The sequence below is a fragment of the Sapajus apella genome, unplaced genomic scaffold (genome assembly GCF_009761245.1).
Source record: "Sapajus apella isolate SASKATOON/1434 unplaced genomic scaffold, GSC_monkey_1.0 scaffold180, whole genome shotgun sequence".
Taxonomy (NCBI): domain Eukaryota; kingdom Metazoa; phylum Chordata; class Mammalia; order Primates; family Cebidae; genus Sapajus; species Sapajus apella.
Window position 1 is genome coordinate 204,452 of NW_022437120.1, and position 18,858 is coordinate 223,309.

An 18,858-nucleotide genomic window follows, 5' to 3' on the forward strand; every position below is an offset into this window, starting at 1 on the left:
CAAGTTTTAATAGCCAAAACGATCAAGCAGAAGAAACGATATCAGAGATTGAAGATCAACTCAATGAAATAAAAACAGAAGGCAAGACAAGAGAAAAAAGAGTGAAAAGAAATGAACAAAGCCTCCAAGAAATATGGGATTATGTGAAAAGACCTAATCTACGCTTGATTGGTGTACCTGAATATGATGGGAAGAATGAATCTAGGCTGAAAAACATGCTCCAGGATATTATCCAGGAGAACTTCCCAAGCCTGGCAAGGCAGTCCAACATTCAAATTCAAGAAATACAGAGAACTCCACAAAGATATTCCTCACCCCAAGCCACATAATTGTCAGATTAACCAGGGCTGAAATGAAGGAAAAAATGCTAAGGGAAGCCAGAGAGAAAGGTCAGGTCACCTACAGAGAGAAGCCTATCAGACTCACAGCAGATCTCTCAGCAGAAACCCTACAAGCCAGAAGAGAGTGGGGGCCAATATTCAACATCCTCAAAGAAAAGAACTTTCAATCCAGAATCTCATATCCAGCTAAACTAAGCTTCATAAGTGAAGGAGAAATGAAATTGTTTATGGACAAGCAATTATTGCGAGATTTTGTCACCACCAGACCTGCCCTTACAAGAGCTCCTGAAAGAAACACTAAGCACAGAAAGAGACAAGTACCAGCCACTGCAAAAGCAAACCAGAGGGCAAAGACCAAAAATGCAATGAAGAAAGAGTCAACTAATGGGCAAGAAAACCAGCCAGCAACAAAACAGCAGGATCAAATCCACACATAACAATATTAACATTGAATGTAAATGGCCTAGACACCCCAATCAAAATACACAGACTGGCAAACTGGACAAAAAGTCAGAACCCATCAGTGTGCTATATTGAGGAAACCCATCTCACAAAGACTCAAAATAAAGGGATGGAGGAAGATTTACCAATCAAATGGAGAACACAAAAAGGCAGGGATTGCAATCCTAGTCTATGATAAAATGGCCTTCAAACCAACAAAGATCAAAAGAGACAAAGAAGGACACTACATAATAGTAAAAGGAACAATCCAACAGGAAGAGCTAACTATCCTAAATATATACGCCCCCAACACAGGAGCACCCAGATACATAAAGCAAGTTCTTAACGACCGAAACTAGATTTAGACTCCCACACAATAATAGTGGGAGACTTCAACACTCCACTGTCAGTATTAGACAGATCAACGAGACAGAAAATGAACAAGGATATCCAGGACTTCAATGCAGAGCTGGACCAAGTGGACCTAATAGACATATACAGAACGCTCCACCCCGAATCCACAGAATATACATTTTTCTCACCACACATTGCACTTACTCTAAAATTGACCACATCATTGGAAGGAAATTACTCCTCAGCAAATGCAAAACAGAAATCTTAACAGTCTATCAGACCACAGAACAATAAGACTAGAACTCAGGATCAAGAAACACACTCAGGAGAGAGATCCAAGATGGCTGATCACTAACAGCTCGGGATTGTAGCTCCCCCTGAAAGCGCAGAGAACGAGAGGACGCCACACTTTCAGATGATTTTTTGCTGCTCACGCACCAGGTGATTCCCAGCGGAGGAGCTCCACGGGTCACAAGCGCGACTCTTGTGGCTGGCGAGGCGGTTTTGCTGCTGCCTTGGTGTGGCGGTTCTTGGTGCAGAGTCAGAAAAGCACCATCAATCTTAACACCACTGTTTTGGCCGGCGCAGTGGGTTGCTCAGATTTTAGTGCCGGGAATCAACAAGTTGGACGTCCATTCAGAAACCCAACTATAAAGACGGTAATTATAAAGACCACAGATGGATAAATCTATAACGAAGGGAAGAAATCAGCCTAAAAAGGCTGAGAATACCCAAAATCAGAACGCCTCTCCCTTTACAGGGGATCACAGTTCCTCATCAGCAACAGAACAAGGCCTGATGGAGAAAGCCTATGTTCCATTATCAGAAGCAGGCTTTAAAAAGTGGATGATAAGAAGCTTCTGGGAATTAAAAGAACTTGTTCTAACCCAATGCAAAGAAACGAAGAACTTCGAGGAAAGGCCTGACCAAATGTTAACAACAATACACAATTTAGAGAGGAATATAAGTGAATTAATGGAGCTGAAAAATACAACACGAGAACTTCGCAAAGCATGCACAAGTTTTAACAGCCGAATTGATCAAGCAGAAGAAAGGATATCAGAGGTCGAAGACCAACTTAATGAAATAAAATGTGAAGACAAGATTAGAGAAAAAAGGATAAAAAGAAATGAGCAAAGTCTCCAAGAAATATGGGACTATGTGAAAAGACCTAATCTACGTTTGATAGGTGTACCTGAATGTGACGAAGAGAATGAATCCAAGCTGGAAAATACGCTTCAGGATATTATTCAGGAAAACTTTCCCAACCTAGCAAGGCAGGACAATATTCAACTCCAGGTGATACAGAGAACACCACAAAGATATTCCTCAACAAAGACCAACCTCAAGGCACATAATCGCCAGATTCACCAGGGTTGAAATGAAGTAGAAAATACTGAGGGCAGCCACAGAGAAAGGTCAGGTTACCCACAAAGGGAAGCCTTCAGACTCACAGCAGATCTCTCAGCAGAAACCCTATAAGCCAGAAGAGAGTGGGGGCCAATATTCACCATCCTTAAAGAAAAGAACTTTCAACCCAGAATTTTACATCCAGCCAAACTAAGCTTCATAAGCGAAGGAAAAATAAAATCTTTTGTGAACAAGCAAGCACTCAGAGATTTCATCACCACCAGGCCTGCTTTACAAGAGCTTCTGAAAAAACCACTACAAATAGAAAGGAACAACCAGTATCAGCCTTTCCAAAAAATACCAAAAAATAAAGAACAGCAACATAATTAAGAACTTGTATCAACTAATGAGCAAAACAGCCAGCTAACATTAAACGGCAATATCAAACTCACACATATTATTATTAATTCAACTATATCCCCCAATCCAAAGTCACAGACAGGCAAAAAAAGCCAAGACCCATTGGTATGCTACATCCAGACCCATCTCACATGCAAGGATACACAAAGACTCAAAACAAAGGGATGGGAAAAAATTTACAACCAAATGGAGAGCAAAAATAATAAATAAATAGCAGGAGTTGCAATTTTTGCTGATAAAATAGACTTTAAAGCAACAAAGATCAGAAGAAGCAAAGAAGGGTATTACATAATGATAAAAGGATCAATGTGGCCGGGCGCGGTGGCTCAAGCCTGTAATCCCAGCACTTTGGGAGGCCGAGGCGGGTGGATCACGAGGTCAAGAGATCGAGACCATCCTGGTCAACATGCTGAAACCCCGTCTCTACTAAAAATACAAAAAATTAGCTGGGCATGGTGGTGCGTGCCTGTAATCCCAGCTACTCAGGAGGCTGAGGCTGGAGAATTGCCTGAACCCAGGAGGCAGAGGTTGTGGTGAGCTGAGATCGCGCCATTGCACTCCAGCCTGGGTAACATTAGTGAAACTCCGTCTCAAAAAAAAAAAAAAAAGGATCAATGTAACAAGAAGAGCTAAAGATCCTAAATATATACACACCCCATACAGGAATACCCAGATATATAAGACTTATAAAGAGACTTAGACTCCCACACAATAATAATGGGAGACTTCAACATCAATATCAGACAGATCAATGAGACAGAAAGTTAACATCGATATCCAAGACTTGAACTCAGATCGGGAACAAGTAGACTTAATTAACATTTACAGGACTCTCCACTTTAAATATACAAAATATACACTTTTATCAGTACCACATCACACCTATTTACAGGTTTAAATGAAATATTGGTTGGCTGCTTGTTAGCTATTTTCTTCCCTCATTTTTTTCCCCCATGTCTCTATTATTAAACACAGTTACAGACATACCCATTTTTAAACTGCATTCTAGCCTGGGCAATAAAGCAACACCCCAGTTCTGTCTCCCTCTCCCTCTTCCTCATTCTTCCTCTCCTTCATTTTTTTTCTTTCTTTTTTTTTTATTCTCTTTCTTCCTTTCTCTCTTTCTTTAAAAAAAAAAAAAAAAATTCTTTTCTGTGTGAAGCCATGTACCCTCTTGGCCTCCCAGGCTGAGCCCCAACTTTGGAGTTTGCCCTGAGACACTGTGATTATTCCCAGTATGCCACATGTACACTACTGATAACTTGTGTTTAGGGTGAGTGCTAAGTTTCCAAAACTTTCTTCTCAATTTTGGCTTTACTGCTGAATTCTACTAAACATTTAAGGAAGAATTAACAAGTCTTCTCAAACTATTCCTAGACATTGAAGAGAAATTTAATTCTTCCTAACTCATAAAAAAGGCCAACACTGACCTGGCACCAAAACTGAGGGAATGTCTTCTCTTTCTGGGGAAAAAAAAAAAAGAAACACACTCAAACCTGCACAACCACTTGGAAACTGAACAACTTGCTTCTTAGTGTTGACTGGATAAACAAGGAAATGAAGGCAGAAATAAAGATGTTCTTCAAAACCAACCAGAATGAAGACACAACTTACCAGAATGTCTGGGACACCTTTAAAGGAGTGTCTAGAGGGAAACTTACAACAATAAATGCCCACATAAGAAGAGAGGCAAGATCTAAAATAGACACCCTATAATCCAAATTGAAAGAGCTAGAGGAGCAAGATCAAAAAAACTCAAAAGCTAGCAGAAGACAAGAAATAACTAAGATCAGAGCAGAACTGAAGGAGACAGACACACAAAAAACCCTTAAAAAAAAATCAATAAATCCAGGAGGTGGTTTTTTGAAGAGACCAACAAAATAGACCACTAGCCAGATTACTAAAAAGTGAGAAGAATCAAATAGATGCAATAAAAAATGATAAAGAGGATATCATCACAGATTCCACAGAAATACAAACTACCATCAGAGATTACTACAAACAGCTCTATGCACATAAACCAGTAAACCTGGAAGAAATGGATAAATTCCTGGACACTTGTACTCTACCAAGACTAAACCAGGAGGAAGTTGAAACCCTGAATAGACCAGTAACAAGGGCCGAAGTAGAGGCAGCAATTAATAGCCTACCAACCAAAAAAAGTCCAGGTCCAGATGGGTTCACAGCTGAATTCTATCAGACGTACAAAGAGGAGCTGGTTCCATTCCTTCTGAAACTGTATCAAACAATACAGAAGGAGGGAATCCTCCTTAACTCATTTTTTGAGACCAACATCATCCTGATACCAAAATCAGGCAGAAACTCAACTAAAAAAGAAAACGTCAGGCCAATATCCATGATGAACACTGATGCAAAAATCTTCAATAAAATACTGGCAAACCGACTGCAACCGCACATCAAGAACCTTATTCATCATGACCAAGTAGGCTTCATCCCGGGGATGCAAGGCTGGTTCAACATACGCAAATCCATAAACGTAATCCATCACATAAACAGAACCAAAGACGAAAATCACATGATTATCTCAATAGATGCAGAGAAAGCCTTCGACAAAATTCAACAGCCCTTTATGTTAAAAACTCTCAATAAACTACGTATTGACGTATCATAAAATGATAAAAGCTGTATATGACAAGCCTACAGCCAAAATCATACTGAATGAGCAAAAGCTGGAAGAATTCCCTTTGAAATCAGGCACTAGACAAGGATGCCCTCTCTCACCACTCCTATTCAACGTAGTATCGGAAGTTCTAGCCAGAGCAATCAGGCAAGGAAAAGAAATAAAGCGTATTCTTCAATTGGGAAAGGAGGAAGTCAAACTGTCTCTATTTGCAGATGACATGATTATATATCTACAAGACCCCATCGTCTCAGCCCAAAAACTTCTCAAACTGATAAGCAACTTCAGCAAAGTCTCAAGATACAAAATCAATGTGCAGAAATCACAAGCATTCCTATATACCAATAACAGACAAACAGCCAAATCAAGAGTGAACTGCCATTCACAATTGCTACAAAGAGGATAAAATACCTAGGAATATAACTAACAAAGGATGTAAAGGACCTCTTCAAGGAGAACTACAAACCACTGCTCAACAAAGTAAGAGAGAACACAAACAGATAGAGAAACATTCCATGCTCATGGTTAGGAAGAATCAATATCGTGAAAATGGTCATAGTGCCCAAAGTAATCTATAGATTTAATGCTATCCCCATCAAGCCACCAATGACCTTCTTCACAAAACTGGAAAACACCACTTTAAACTTCCTATGGAATCACAAGAGAGCCTGCATAGCCAGGACAATCCTAACCAAAAAGAACAAAGCTGAAGGCATCACACTGCCAGACTTCAAACTATACTACAAGGCTATAGTAATCAAAGCAGTGTGGTACTGGTACCAAAACAGAGACATAGACCAATGGAACAGAACAGAGACCCCAGAAGAAACACCACACATCTACAACCATCCGATCTTTGACAAACTGGAAAAAAATACAAGCAATGGGGAAAGGACTCCATGTTTAATAAATGGTGTTGGGAAAACTGGCTGGCAAAAACAAGGTCCAGTTCCATGCAGAAAGCAGAAACTGGACCCCTACCTGTCACCTCACACTAAAATTAACTCCAGATAGAGCAAAGATTTAAACATAAAACCTAACACCATATAAACACTAGAAGAAAACGTAGGCAAAACCATCCAGGACATAGGCACAGGCAAGGACTTCATGACTAAAACACCAAAAGCAATGGCAGTAAAAGCCAGATAGACAAATGGGATCTAATTAAACTCCAGAGCTTCTGTACAGCAAAAGAAATCATCATTACAGCAAATTGGCAACCAACCGAATGGGAAAATTTTTTGCAATCTACTCATCTGACAAAGGGCTAATATCCAGAATCTACAAAGAACCAAAACAGATATACAAGAAAAAAACAACCCCATTCAAAAGTGGGTGAAGAATATGAGCAGACACTTTTCAAAAGAAGACAAATATGATGCAAAAAAACATATGAAAAAATGCTCATCATCACTGGTCATTATAGAAATGCAAATCAAAACCACAGTGAGATATCATCTCATGCCAGTTAGAAAGGCAATCATTAAAAAATCTGGAGACAACAGATGCTGGAAAGGATGTGGAGACATAAGAACACTCTTACACAGTTGGTGGGAGCGTCAATTAGTTCAACCATTGTGAAAGATAGTGTGGCGATTTCTCAAGGACCTAGAAATAGAAATTCCATTTGACCCAGCAATCCCATTACTGGGTATATACCTAAAGAACTATAAATCGTTCTACTATAAAGACCATGCACACCTATGTTCATTGCAGCCCTATGTACAATAGCAAAGACCCAGAACCAACCCAAATGCCCATCAGTGATAGACTGGAAAAGAAAGTGTGGCACATATACACCAAGGAATACTATGCAGCCATAAAAAACAATGGGTTTGGGTCCTTTATAGGGACTTGGATAAATCTGGAAACCATTATTCTCAGCAAACTAACACAAGAACAGAAAGCCAAACACCACATGTTCTCACTCATACGTGGGTGCTGAACAACCAGAACACGTGGAATCAGGGAGGGGAGCATCACACACTGGGGGCAGTTGGGGGTGGGTAGGGGAGAGACAGTGGGGGTGGGGAGGGAAAGGCAGGATAACATGGGGAGAAATGCCAGATACAGTATGCACCTAAAGTAAAATAAATAAATTTAAAAAAAAAAAGGACAGGGTGCAATAAAAAGTGCCTGGGACTCTACAAGCCTGGAGTCCAGCTTTAGGAAAAACCCATTGTGAAGCTGGGTGGGCAGGTGAGTTCACAGAGCCCTGGTTCAGTTTCCTGTAGCCAAAAATAAAGGTCAATGAGCTCCAAAAAATTAAAGAAAGAAAGAACAGTATAATAAAACTATTCTTGAAGCAATTATTACATAAAATATTGTTATGGTCATTTTCTGCTTATAAATTAAAAAAAAAAAACAAAAACAAAAAACGGTAAGAGGTGTTAATGAGGACGTGGAGAAACTGGAACTCTTACACTGCTGATGGGGATGTAAAATGGTGCAGCCACCATGAAAGAGTCTGGCAGCTCCTCACAAGGTTGGAGCTGCTGTATGACCCAGCAATTCTACTTTTAGGTACAGACCCAAGAAAAAGGAAAACACACGTCCACACAAAGCCTTATATGCAAATGTACACAATACTATTCACCATAGCCAAAATAACCCAAATATCCTCCAACTGATGAACGGATAAATGTGGTCTATCCATATAGTGGAATATTACTGGGTAATAAAAAGGAATGCAGCACTAATTTATGTTCCACATGGGAGGGCCCTGAAGACACGCTAGCAAAAGAAGCCAATCACCTGGGCCCACACTTGGCACGATTCAACTTTTATGAAATGGCCAGAACCTTTCCTAAGCATTCTGCACTAGAAGTTCATCTCATTTTATTCACACCACCACCCTGTGGAGAAATAATTATATTTTACAGATAAAGGAAGTGAATGAGAAGAGCAGGGCTCTGCTCCCAAGTGTGCAGGATGGTGTGGCTCATGCTGATGAATCACATGCCCATGGCTGATGTTCCGTCTGGGAGATGGTGGAACGGGGTGAGATGCCGGGCTGGGAGCGGGGACACTGAGACCCCACTTCCAGAGCAGCCACTACCTCACCGTGATCCTCAGACAAACCCCTTCCCTTCTCTGAGACCTGTTGTCAGCAGAAGAGGGGCAAACAAGAGCGGTTTCTCAACCCTGGCTGCACACAAGTCACCTAGGAAACTTAAGAGGCCATGTCTGAGCTCAGGGTAGTGTTTTGGTTTGGTCTGGTGTTTTGTTTTTTTGGTTTTTTTTTTGTTGTTGTTGTTTTTCTGGAGACGGAGTTTCGCTCTCGTTACCCAGGCTGGAGTGCAATGGTGCGATCTCGGCTCACCGCAACCTCCGCCTCCTGGGTTCAGGCAATTCTCCTGCCTCAGCCTCCTGAGTAGCTGGGACTACAGGCACACGCTACCATGCCCAGCTAATTTTTGTAGTTTTAGTAGAGACAGGGTTTTTCCATGTTGACCAGGATGGTCTCCATCTCTTGACCTCGTGATCCACCCGCCTTGGCCTCCCAAAGTGCTGGGATTACAGACTTGAGCCACCGCGCCCGGCCTGGTCTGGTTTTTTTTAAAGAGCCAAGGATCTTGCTGTCACCCAGGCTGCTAGAATGCAGTGGTGCGATCATGGCTGACTGCAGCCTTGAACTCCTGGGCTGGCAATCCTCCTACCTCAGCATCCCAAGGAGCTAGAACTATAGGTATGTGCCACTATGCCCAGCTCATTTTTAAATGGTTGTTTTTTTGTTTTGAGAAGGAGTCTCCCTCTGTTGCCCAGGCTGGAGTGCAGTGGTGTCATCTTGGCTCACTGCAACCTCTGCCTCCTGGGTTCGAGCAATTCTCCTGCCTCAGCCTCCCAAGTAGCTGGCATTATAAGCATATGCCACCATGCTTGGCTAATTTTTTGTATTTATAGTAGAGACAGGGTTTTGCCAGGTTGGCCAGGCTGGTCTCAAGCTCTTGACCTCAAGTGATCCACGCATCTCAACCTCCCAAAGTGCTGGGATTACTGGAGGGAGCCACTGTGTCCGGCCAATTTTTACTTTTTAAGACACAGGGCACACTGCATTGTCCACCCTGATTTCGAACTCCTGGTTCCAGTGATCTTCCTGCCTTGGCCTCCCAGTGTTGACATTATAGGCGTGAGCTGCCATACTCAGCCCCCTGGGTAGTTTAAAAGTGAATTTTTCTTAGGACTAAGACTCAGTATCTTTTTACATTTTTAATAATCATCTGCATGTCTCTGTGAACAATCTGTTCTTATCTCTTTGCCCATTTTTCTACGGAGCAGTTGGTATTTTTCTTAACTTTTGGAAGTTCTTTTTACATTAGGAATATTAACCCTTTATCTGCTGTATAAGTTGCAAATATTGTTTCCCCCTTTGTCACTTTTTTTTCCTTCAGACGGGTTCATTCTGCCACTGAGGCTGGAGTGCAGTGGTGCGATTTTAACTCACTACAACCTTGAGCTCCTGGGTTCAAGAGATCCTCATGCCTCAGCCTCCCAAGCAGCAAGGAATACAGGTGCATGCCACCATGCCCAGATAATTTTTAAAATTTAGTTTTATTTTTCTACTTTATTTTTGCTCTCTTTCAGCAAAATCCTTTTCTAACAGTTTTTTGTAGAGATGGTGTCGTGCTGTGTTGCTCAGGCTGGTCTTGAACTCCTGGCCTCAGCACTAGGATTATGAGACACCATGCTCGGCCTCATTCACCTTTTTAAAATTTAAAAGTACTTGGCTACAGAAAGCAATTTTATGGAAAGCAAAAGGTAAATGCTGGAATAAATTCAGTAAACAGTCATAAAATTTTCTAGTTTCCTTCTGAGCAAAATCAGTACCAAAATCTTTCCGTTCCCTATCCATGTTTTAATTACGTTAAAGACAGACTCCTGTCTCTTATGAGAGACACCTGTAGTTTTTGGCTACCTGCTATCCCTTTCAGCTTCTTGCTGTCTAAGTCTTTCTTAGAGGGAAATCCATTCTGTACGTACTGTGTAGACATAATCCAGGTGAGGCCAGAGGACTCAGATGTCTAGCAACAGTAACTGATTCAGGGCTAAGCAGAAGAACCAAGCCTGTCCTTTCTTTTTTTGAGACAGTCTTACTCTGTTACCCAGGCTAGAGTGCAGTGGCCTAATCTCAGCTCACTGCAATCTCTGCTTACTGGGTTCAAGTGATTCTCCTGCCTCACCCTTCCGAGTAGCTGGAATTCCAGGTATGTATCACCACACCTGTTTTTGTATTTTTTAGTAGAGACAGGGTTTCACCGTGTTGGTCAGGCTGGCCTTGAACTCCTGACCTCAGGTGATCTGCCCACCTCGGCCTCCCAAAGTGCTGGGATTACAGGTGTGAGCCAGTGCACCTGGCCAAACAAAGCCTTTCCTGAGAACTTTTTGTTAAGCTAGTGCACATAGGTTGTTATCATATCCACCAGTTGGAGAAAGACTGAAAGAAAGGACACCAAAGCTTGAATACACTGATTACATGATGTAAATCCTGGAATTCAGCCAGTCTACCTGAAGCAAACTAATCTCAACCTATCCTGTTTTCCCACATACTCTTATGTTGTCTCGGGTAGGTCTGACTTAGGAAACACACAAGTTGCAACCACAAAAGTTAAATGATTTTTCAGAGAATGTCTAAAAGTACTTTCCCCCCAAAACACCCTGAATCTGTTACCTCTTGAGGCCAAAACTCTCTTCCTTCTTGCTGGTCTTCCAGATAGTCACGAATGATGTTTGTTTTCTGCAGAAACAGGCCCATAGAGTTGGCACGTTCTGTATCTTCACCAACTAAGGCGTCTTCGAACTCCGAGGCCGAGAAGAGACGGGAAAGGCCAATTCCTACCAGCCCAGCAACATAGTGGCAGTACTGTAAGAGATGATTTTTAAAGTACTTTAATAATGGAATTTTTGCTAAAAGGGACACACTAGAGATCATTAGCTACTAAAACGCAGGTTCCAAACAGAATGTGTAAGATTGCATTTTGATTTAAGTAATGGACTATGCATTTTCATTTTAAAATACAAATACACATACCAGGATTTAAAAAACATCCAAGAAGGATGTGCACAAAAAGTTTAACAGCAATCTCTGACTGATGGGAATGTGATATTATTTTTTATTTGTATTTTCTGAATTTCTACAATGCACATGTACTGCTACTATAATAAAAAGCTAGCAAACAAAACTAGTCCAGTAAACATTTTTTAAATTACTTTTTTTTAAAGAGATGGGGTCTCATATGTTGCCCATGTTAGACTCAAACTCCTGGGCTCAAGCAGTCTTTCTCCTTCAGCTTCCCAAAGAGCTGGGATTATAGGCATATACCACCCTGCCTAGCTTTACAATAAACTTTTTTTTTTTTTGAGATCAAGTCTCACTTTGTCGCCTGGGCTGGAGTACAGTGACACAATCTTGGCTCACTGCAACCTGTATCTTCTGGGTTCAAGTGATTCTCCTGCCTCCGCCTCCCGAGTAGCTGGGATTACAGGTGTCCACCACCATGTCCAGCTGATTTTTTTACTTTTAGTAGAGACAGGGTTTCACCATGTTGGCCAGGCTGGTCTCGAACTTCTGACCTCAACTGATCTGCCTGCCTCAACCTCCCAAAGTACTGGGACTACAGGCCCGAGACACTGCGCCCGGCCTAGCTTTACAGTAAACTTTTTAATACATAAGATTCTGAAAGGCGGCAATGACAAAAGATGGAATATTCTGGCTAACAGACACTAAGACAAGACTAAATATAATCTTTCTTTGACCCATCTGAAAACATTTCAAGACCTGCAGGACCTCAAAGTCATTATTATATGAAAGAAAAAATACCTATCATATGTTCTTAACACTGTTTTAAGCACTCTGCATACACAATCCTCACAAACATTTTATCAGGTATACGGCACTATTATCTCCATTTCAGATGAGGAAACTGAGGCACAGAGAGGTCAATTAACTTGCCCAACATTGCCCATTTGAGAAAAAAAATGAGCCAGGCATGGGGGCACATGCCTATGGTCCCAGTTACTCAGGAGGGTGAAGTAGGAGGATCGCTTGAACCTAGGAGGGTGAGACTGCCATGTTTGTGGCAGGGCATAAGGGTTCAAAACTAGGTAGTCTGACGTGTCACGCTTTAACAACTCTGCTAAAACTTCCCCCCCGACTTTTTTTTCTTTCTTTTAGAGACAGCATACTTCCCCTTTCTGAACAAATATTTCAGTAAATGCAAGTCCTAATTGTCAAATACCTTTTTTCCATGCCAGCAACTTGTCAAAAGCTATCCTCCTCTGAAAAGGGTATCCCTAAGACAACTTAACGCAATATCCACATACTGTAATTGTCTATTAGTTAACTTAAGAAGCAAAGCATAAAGAAGGTAAGCTCTGCAGTGTCATTAGGAAGGATAAAAGTTAGGCTGTGACTAAGGTTGACACCTGTAATCCCAGAATTTTGGGAGGCTGTGGAGAGGGGATTGCTTGAGCCTAGGAGTTCTAAACCAGCCTGGCCAACAAAGGGAGACCTCATCTCTATAAAAATTTTAAAAGCCTGGGTGTGTGTGATGGCTCACACCTGGGAGGCTGAGGCAGGTGCTTGAGCCCTGGGCAACACGGTGAAACCCTGTCTCCACCAAAAAATTACAAAACTTAGCTCAGCGTGGTGGTACACACCTATTGTCACAGCTATTTGGGAGGCTGCAGTGACAGGATTGCTTGAGCCCAAGAGGTCAAGGCTACAGTGAGCCTTGATCACGCCACTGCACTCCAGCCTGGATGACAGAGCAACACCCTTTCTCAAAAATAATTTAAAAAAAGGGCCGAGGTGAGTGGCTCATGCCTGTAATCCCAGCGCTTTGGGAGGCCAAGGTGGGCAGATCACCTGAGGTCAAGAGTTTGAGACTCGCCTGGCCAACATGGTGAAACCCTGTCTCTACTAAAAATGCAAAAATTAGCTGGGCATGGCGACAGGTGCCTGTAATCCCAGCTACTCAGGAGGCTGAGGCAGAAGAATCACTTAAACCTGGGAGGTGTAGGTTGCAGTGAGCCAAGATCGTGTCACTGCACTTCAAGCCTGGGAGACAAGAGCAAGCCTTCGTCTCAAAGGAAAACAAAATCCAAATTAAAAAATTATTTTAAAAAATTAAAATTAAAATAAATTAGCCAGGCATGGTGGCAATGTGCCTGTGGTCCCAGTTACTCAGGAGGCTGAGGCAAGGAAGACTGCTTGAGCCTGGGAGGTCAAGGTTGCCTTTTTTGTGCCACTGCATTCCAGCCTGGGTGACAGAGTGAGACCCTGTCTCAAAAAAAAAAAAAAAAGTCGTCTCTGATTGAAAGTAATACAAGGCTAGAGACTAATCAGGGGCACAATGAACAGGCCAAGGGAAAGCACTTGAAACGTATTCTAGAAGAAAAGTAACATGAGGAGAGTAAAATTTTGCTGAAATTAGGTAGAAAGAAATTATTGGACAGCTAAACAAAATCTTAAAAAGAATTACCAGAAATTTAAAAAAAAAAAAAAAAACAAACAGTACATGTATACTGCTATCCAAAGAAAAATGTATTTTATGATGGTAGTTCTTTTGGTAGAAATACTCCTAAAATGGAGACTTACATAATTCTTTTTCCTCTAAAGTTGAAGAAAATAATAACTCCTTAAAATACCTGGCCAGGTACAGTGGCTCATGCCTGTAATCCCAGCACTCTGGGAGGCCGGGATGGGAGGACTGTTTGATGTCAGGAGTTTGAAAGTAGTCTGGGCAACATGGCAAAACCCTGTCTCTACAAAAAAATACAAAAATTAGCCTGGTATGGTGGCATGCGCCTGTAGTTATAGCTACTCGGGAGGCTGAGGTGGGAGGTTCACTTGAGCCCAGGGGGCTAAGGTTGCAGTGGGCCATGATCACACCACTGCACTCCAGCCTGGATGACAGAGCAAGACCCTGTCTCAAAAAAATTTTCCAAAATTCAATTTTATCTGATCAGAACTTCAACAACCTACAATAAGTTTCCTGAATAAATCTGCACAACAGAAAATGAAGTCACTATCATAACCAGGCCTGCAGTTTCCTCCACTTTGTTTTCCTTCAGATGGGGCCTTGCTCTGTCACTAGGTTGGAGCGCAGTGGTGCAATCAAGGCTCACTGCGGCCTTGAACTCTAGGGCTCAATCAGTCCTCCCACACCTCAGCTTCCAGAGTAGCTGGGACCACAGGCACGTGCCACCATGCCCTGCTAATTTTTTGATTTTTTGAGAGAAGGGGTCTCACTATGTTGCTCAGGCTTGTGTGGAACTCCTGGGCTCAAATGATCCTCCCAAAATACTGAGATTACAGGTAAACCACGTGCCCGGCTAATTTCACCTTAAATGCAGCAGTTGCTATTCTAGCACTCATTATGTGCTGTTAACTTGCGGAGCACAAACCAGCAGTTCCAAAGATACTGCTGTCAAGTTTTGAGGTGTGAAAAATTAAGAGGCCCAAGGCCTAGGACCTACATTAACTTAGTGACAATGTAGCAGATCTCTTTTGTGATCCTAATTTAAACACTGTTAAAGGTATGAAATACATCAACACTTAGTCCTAGCCTGGCTGATATCCTACACAGCTGCCGGTTTAGAATAAAATGTTTATGATGGGACATTCAACCTAAACAGATGAATGATAAAACCAGAGGGCCTGGAACTAGTGGACAACTTTTCCTTGTTCTGAACTTCACTATGAGGACTGCCAGCTTTGTCTAATACATCACACACAGACATTGTCTTATGAGACTAACCTTGTCCCACTCCTGTTCAGAGGTCACGTGCTTGTTCAAAAACTCTGCCATCCCAATTCCCATTCTCCGGCAAATGTCAGCAATCACCGTTTGGTATTTCTCAGCCAGATTTCTAAACTCGAGGGAGATCTGAAATGGAGACCGTATAAAACCAGAAATCATGAACTATGTATAGCATGGCACCAAAGATCACAAGGCAAAACAATGGTAGAATTGTGACTCCAAAATGGTTTATCTATAAGCCTAATTAAGGTCATACGTATTTATTATTCCATAAATTCTATAAACATTAAAATAGAAGGGTCTAAAAATGCTAATGTTTCTAGACTCAAAAGAAGACTCAAAGTCTCACTACATGTTCGTCTATCCAATGAATAACAAGATGCTTCAACATAACGCTGGGTATAAGCGTAAGAATTTTAGGGAGAACAGCTTGTTCAGACAAACCTCATTATGAGAAAGATTCACTTGTGCAAACACGGATAAAGCACTTCCTATCAAGTATCATTCTAGGCACTACAGATATACATCAGGGAAACAAACAGAAACTCAGACCCTTGAAGAGCTTAGAGTCTAGTAAGCAGACCTGCCAACGATTTTCTCTCATTAGTTACCCAATTTACATTATGAAGCTAAAGAGTCTTTCTCACTATAAAGCTATGCTTTTAAATTCCTTAAACAACTCAATATGAGGCATGCTACCCAACACTTTTTCCATAGTCCAAGCCCTAATATAGAAAAGTTGAATTGATGTTTTTAAAATTTATTGTTACTGCCCAAATATCTTGTTTAAGTTCAAAGAATTGTTTATAGGTTAGCAAAATGCGATATAAAAACACCATGGGGAGTCTTAAGTGCTACAAAACATGAGAGCCTACACATAATACTGCAAACAGCGAAGAGATATGGTTAAACATCGAAAGTGTGCAATACACTCAGCCTGTGTTTACAGAAAAGTTAGAAAAACTTCCTCGGAAAACACCTAAAATTAAGGGTCCAGAGGAAAACCAGGTGACCGGCTGATTGCAAAGCACCAGGAATTCACATAATTTAGGATTTCTGATTAACATCAACTGTCAACCCCCTCTCCTCTTTCCCCCTCCACACACACAAAACATAAAATCAATCTGGTCCTTCCAGAACTCTTTCTGAAAGGCTGTTCTTTGCAGAACAGCTGTTCAAGCCAATGCCAAAAGGTAATTCCTTCTTGCGGGCTGAAACGAACTAGCAACTCTACAAGAGGCTATTAGAATCCCTGAATCTCCACAGGACTTTGCCCTTCCACAGATCCTCGGCTAGACCAGTTCTATTTATTAGAGAGGAAAGGGCCAATGAGGGTGGGGAGGAGCTTAGACTCCTCCAAAACACTTTCACTTCTGAACTTGACCTATCCTTCCAACAACTCTTTGGTATTTATTACATAATCGTACAGTTCCAAAAGTAAAAATGCAAATATACAGGAGAAAGTGACAGTGAAGAGCTCTACATTTTTCCCAGAAATCCAGAGGAAGGACAGAGCTTTGCTGACTCCACACTCATTACCCAGTTTTGTATATTCCTCGGGCACAATAAGCCCTGACATGTGAATTGAGCCAGGAGTACTTTTTCCCCGCTTCCAGGTAATTCTGTCCCACAACACAGCAGATTTCTATGTTCTCAGGTCACTTTCTGGTGATTCCAAGTACAAGAAGCAATGTACCAGACAGAGTCCACAGGGATAACGCAGAAAGGCCAAATCCCACATAGAGGTAAGAGTAGCAGGGAATAAAAATTCCTCTGATTAAAACACCGGTGGGTCTACCTTCCCCTATGTTTAAGCTGCTTTTGGTTAGGTTGTTGGCTTCGTGTTTTTAACCATTTTTTTAAAAAGGTGGAAAGTATGCTGGTGACTAAGCACAAGGAATCTGGGGCCAGACCTTCCAGATTCACTAATTCTGCCACTTAACTTCACAGGTAATCCTAGGAAAAGTACTTAATTTCTCTGTGCCTCAGTTTCCTCATCTACATTAAGTATAGATAACAGTACATTACATACTAGGTAATTTTCCTGTTAAACTATATTATAGATAAAATAACACAAAAAGTAAAATAATGAGAATATATATTAGCTAACTCACAGTAAATTGCTTAATAAGTAAATGCTATTACCATTTAAAACTAACGCTGTATTATTCCTTAAGCTATGTTTACAGGTAGAGCTCTTAACCTTTCTAGCTTTCCACTAGTACCAGGTGAGAAAGATACATAGTCATGTACCATATAATGATGTTTCAGTCAACGACAATTGCAAATACGATGGTAGTCCCTTAAGACTGTAAATGCCGTATTTTTACTACATCTTTTCTATGTTTAAATACACAAATACCACTGTGCTACAGTTGCCCACAGTATTCCGCACAGAACCATGCTGTAGAGGTGTGCAGCCCTGGAGCAACAGGCTATCCCACAGAGCCTCCATGTGTAGTAGCTATGTCATCTAGGTATGTCAGTGCACCCTATTACGTTCACATAATGATGAAATCATCCATCAATGCATTTCTCAGAACGTATCCTCTGCCATTCATTAAGTGATCCATGACTGCTCTAATCAAGCCCTTAATATTCAATCACAGTTCTAGGAAGCCGGACTTGAACTGGTATCAATTAACGATCAACAATCACTAAAGCATGTGGTTCAATCTCAAAGCACAAACTAACTATACATCGCCACGGAGGTCACTTGGTTACAATACTCACTCTATCAAGGCTTATTCCTAAATTCTGTGAGGCCTGTGACAAAAGGACAAATGGAGGCCCACACACTATATGTAGCTAAAAATTTAAAAATGATCAATCGTGCTCATAACTTGTTAAATATAGTCTATCCTTCTGCCTTGACAAACGTATCTTCCTAACAACCTGGTTGGTTCAGCTTTGAATTTAAAATTCTCAGTTCCTTGGAGTTTTGTTCCAAAATGCAGCAGGGCACAGAGTGCAGATCTCCATATTCCAGGCTGCTCTCTACAGCACAGGGAGGCACCTCACATTAATTTGCAAGGATATACCAGCCCTCAAGGCCAGGCTCCATCCACAAGTTTCCCCAACAGAGTCCTCGGCCACCACTCAGACTCAAGGGCATGGTCAATGGTGCCATGTTCTCTCCTGGAGGAGATGGACGGGCCTTAGGAAATAAAATGTGCAGACGCTGACATGGCTCAGGGATTGGAGCAAGGAATTTCAGAGGTCCAGAACATGGTGTAGAAGGAGAGCCCACGAGGTCTGGGCAAGTACATTCCCATGGCCCCAGCGACCGCTTTGGGAGTGAGGGGTCTAGAATAGGGCCCTCTAAAGTGAGGAGTCCCACTTGCCTAAGTCTAAGAGCAGTACTGTGTGAGTGAGGCAAGCTATCAATCCTCCTTTATACTTGTTCTATCCTGGGACCTCTTAGCCAAAAGCTGACTGTGGGCCCAGCCCCACACAACTGGTTTCAAGGAGACCCTGGGCTAGATCAGCACATACACAAACATTCCTTAAGAAGACAAGGCACTATTAATACTCATACAGTCCCATCCCA

At 41.7% G+C, this 18,858-nt stretch overlaps 1 protein-coding gene across 4 annotated transcripts in view; it reads right to left on the reverse strand.

Moving 5' to 3' along the window:
* Nucleotides 1-18,858, reverse strand: part of FDFT1 (farnesyl-diphosphate farnesyltransferase 1) — a 53,068-nt gene that overhangs the window by 23,877 nt on the left and 10,333 nt on the right. For all 4 annotated transcript variants that reach the window (XM_032268350.1, XM_032268349.1, XM_032268348.1 and 1 more), the window contains 2 exons: nt 15,306-15,434; nt 11,216-11,407 (listed from right to left, as the gene is read on the reverse strand). In XM_032268350.1, the coding sequence (XP_032124241.1) occupies nt 11,216-11,407; nt 15,306-15,434 (321 nt within the window). The remainder of the gene's footprint in view (nt 1-11,215; nt 11,408-15,305; nt 15,435-18,858) is intronic.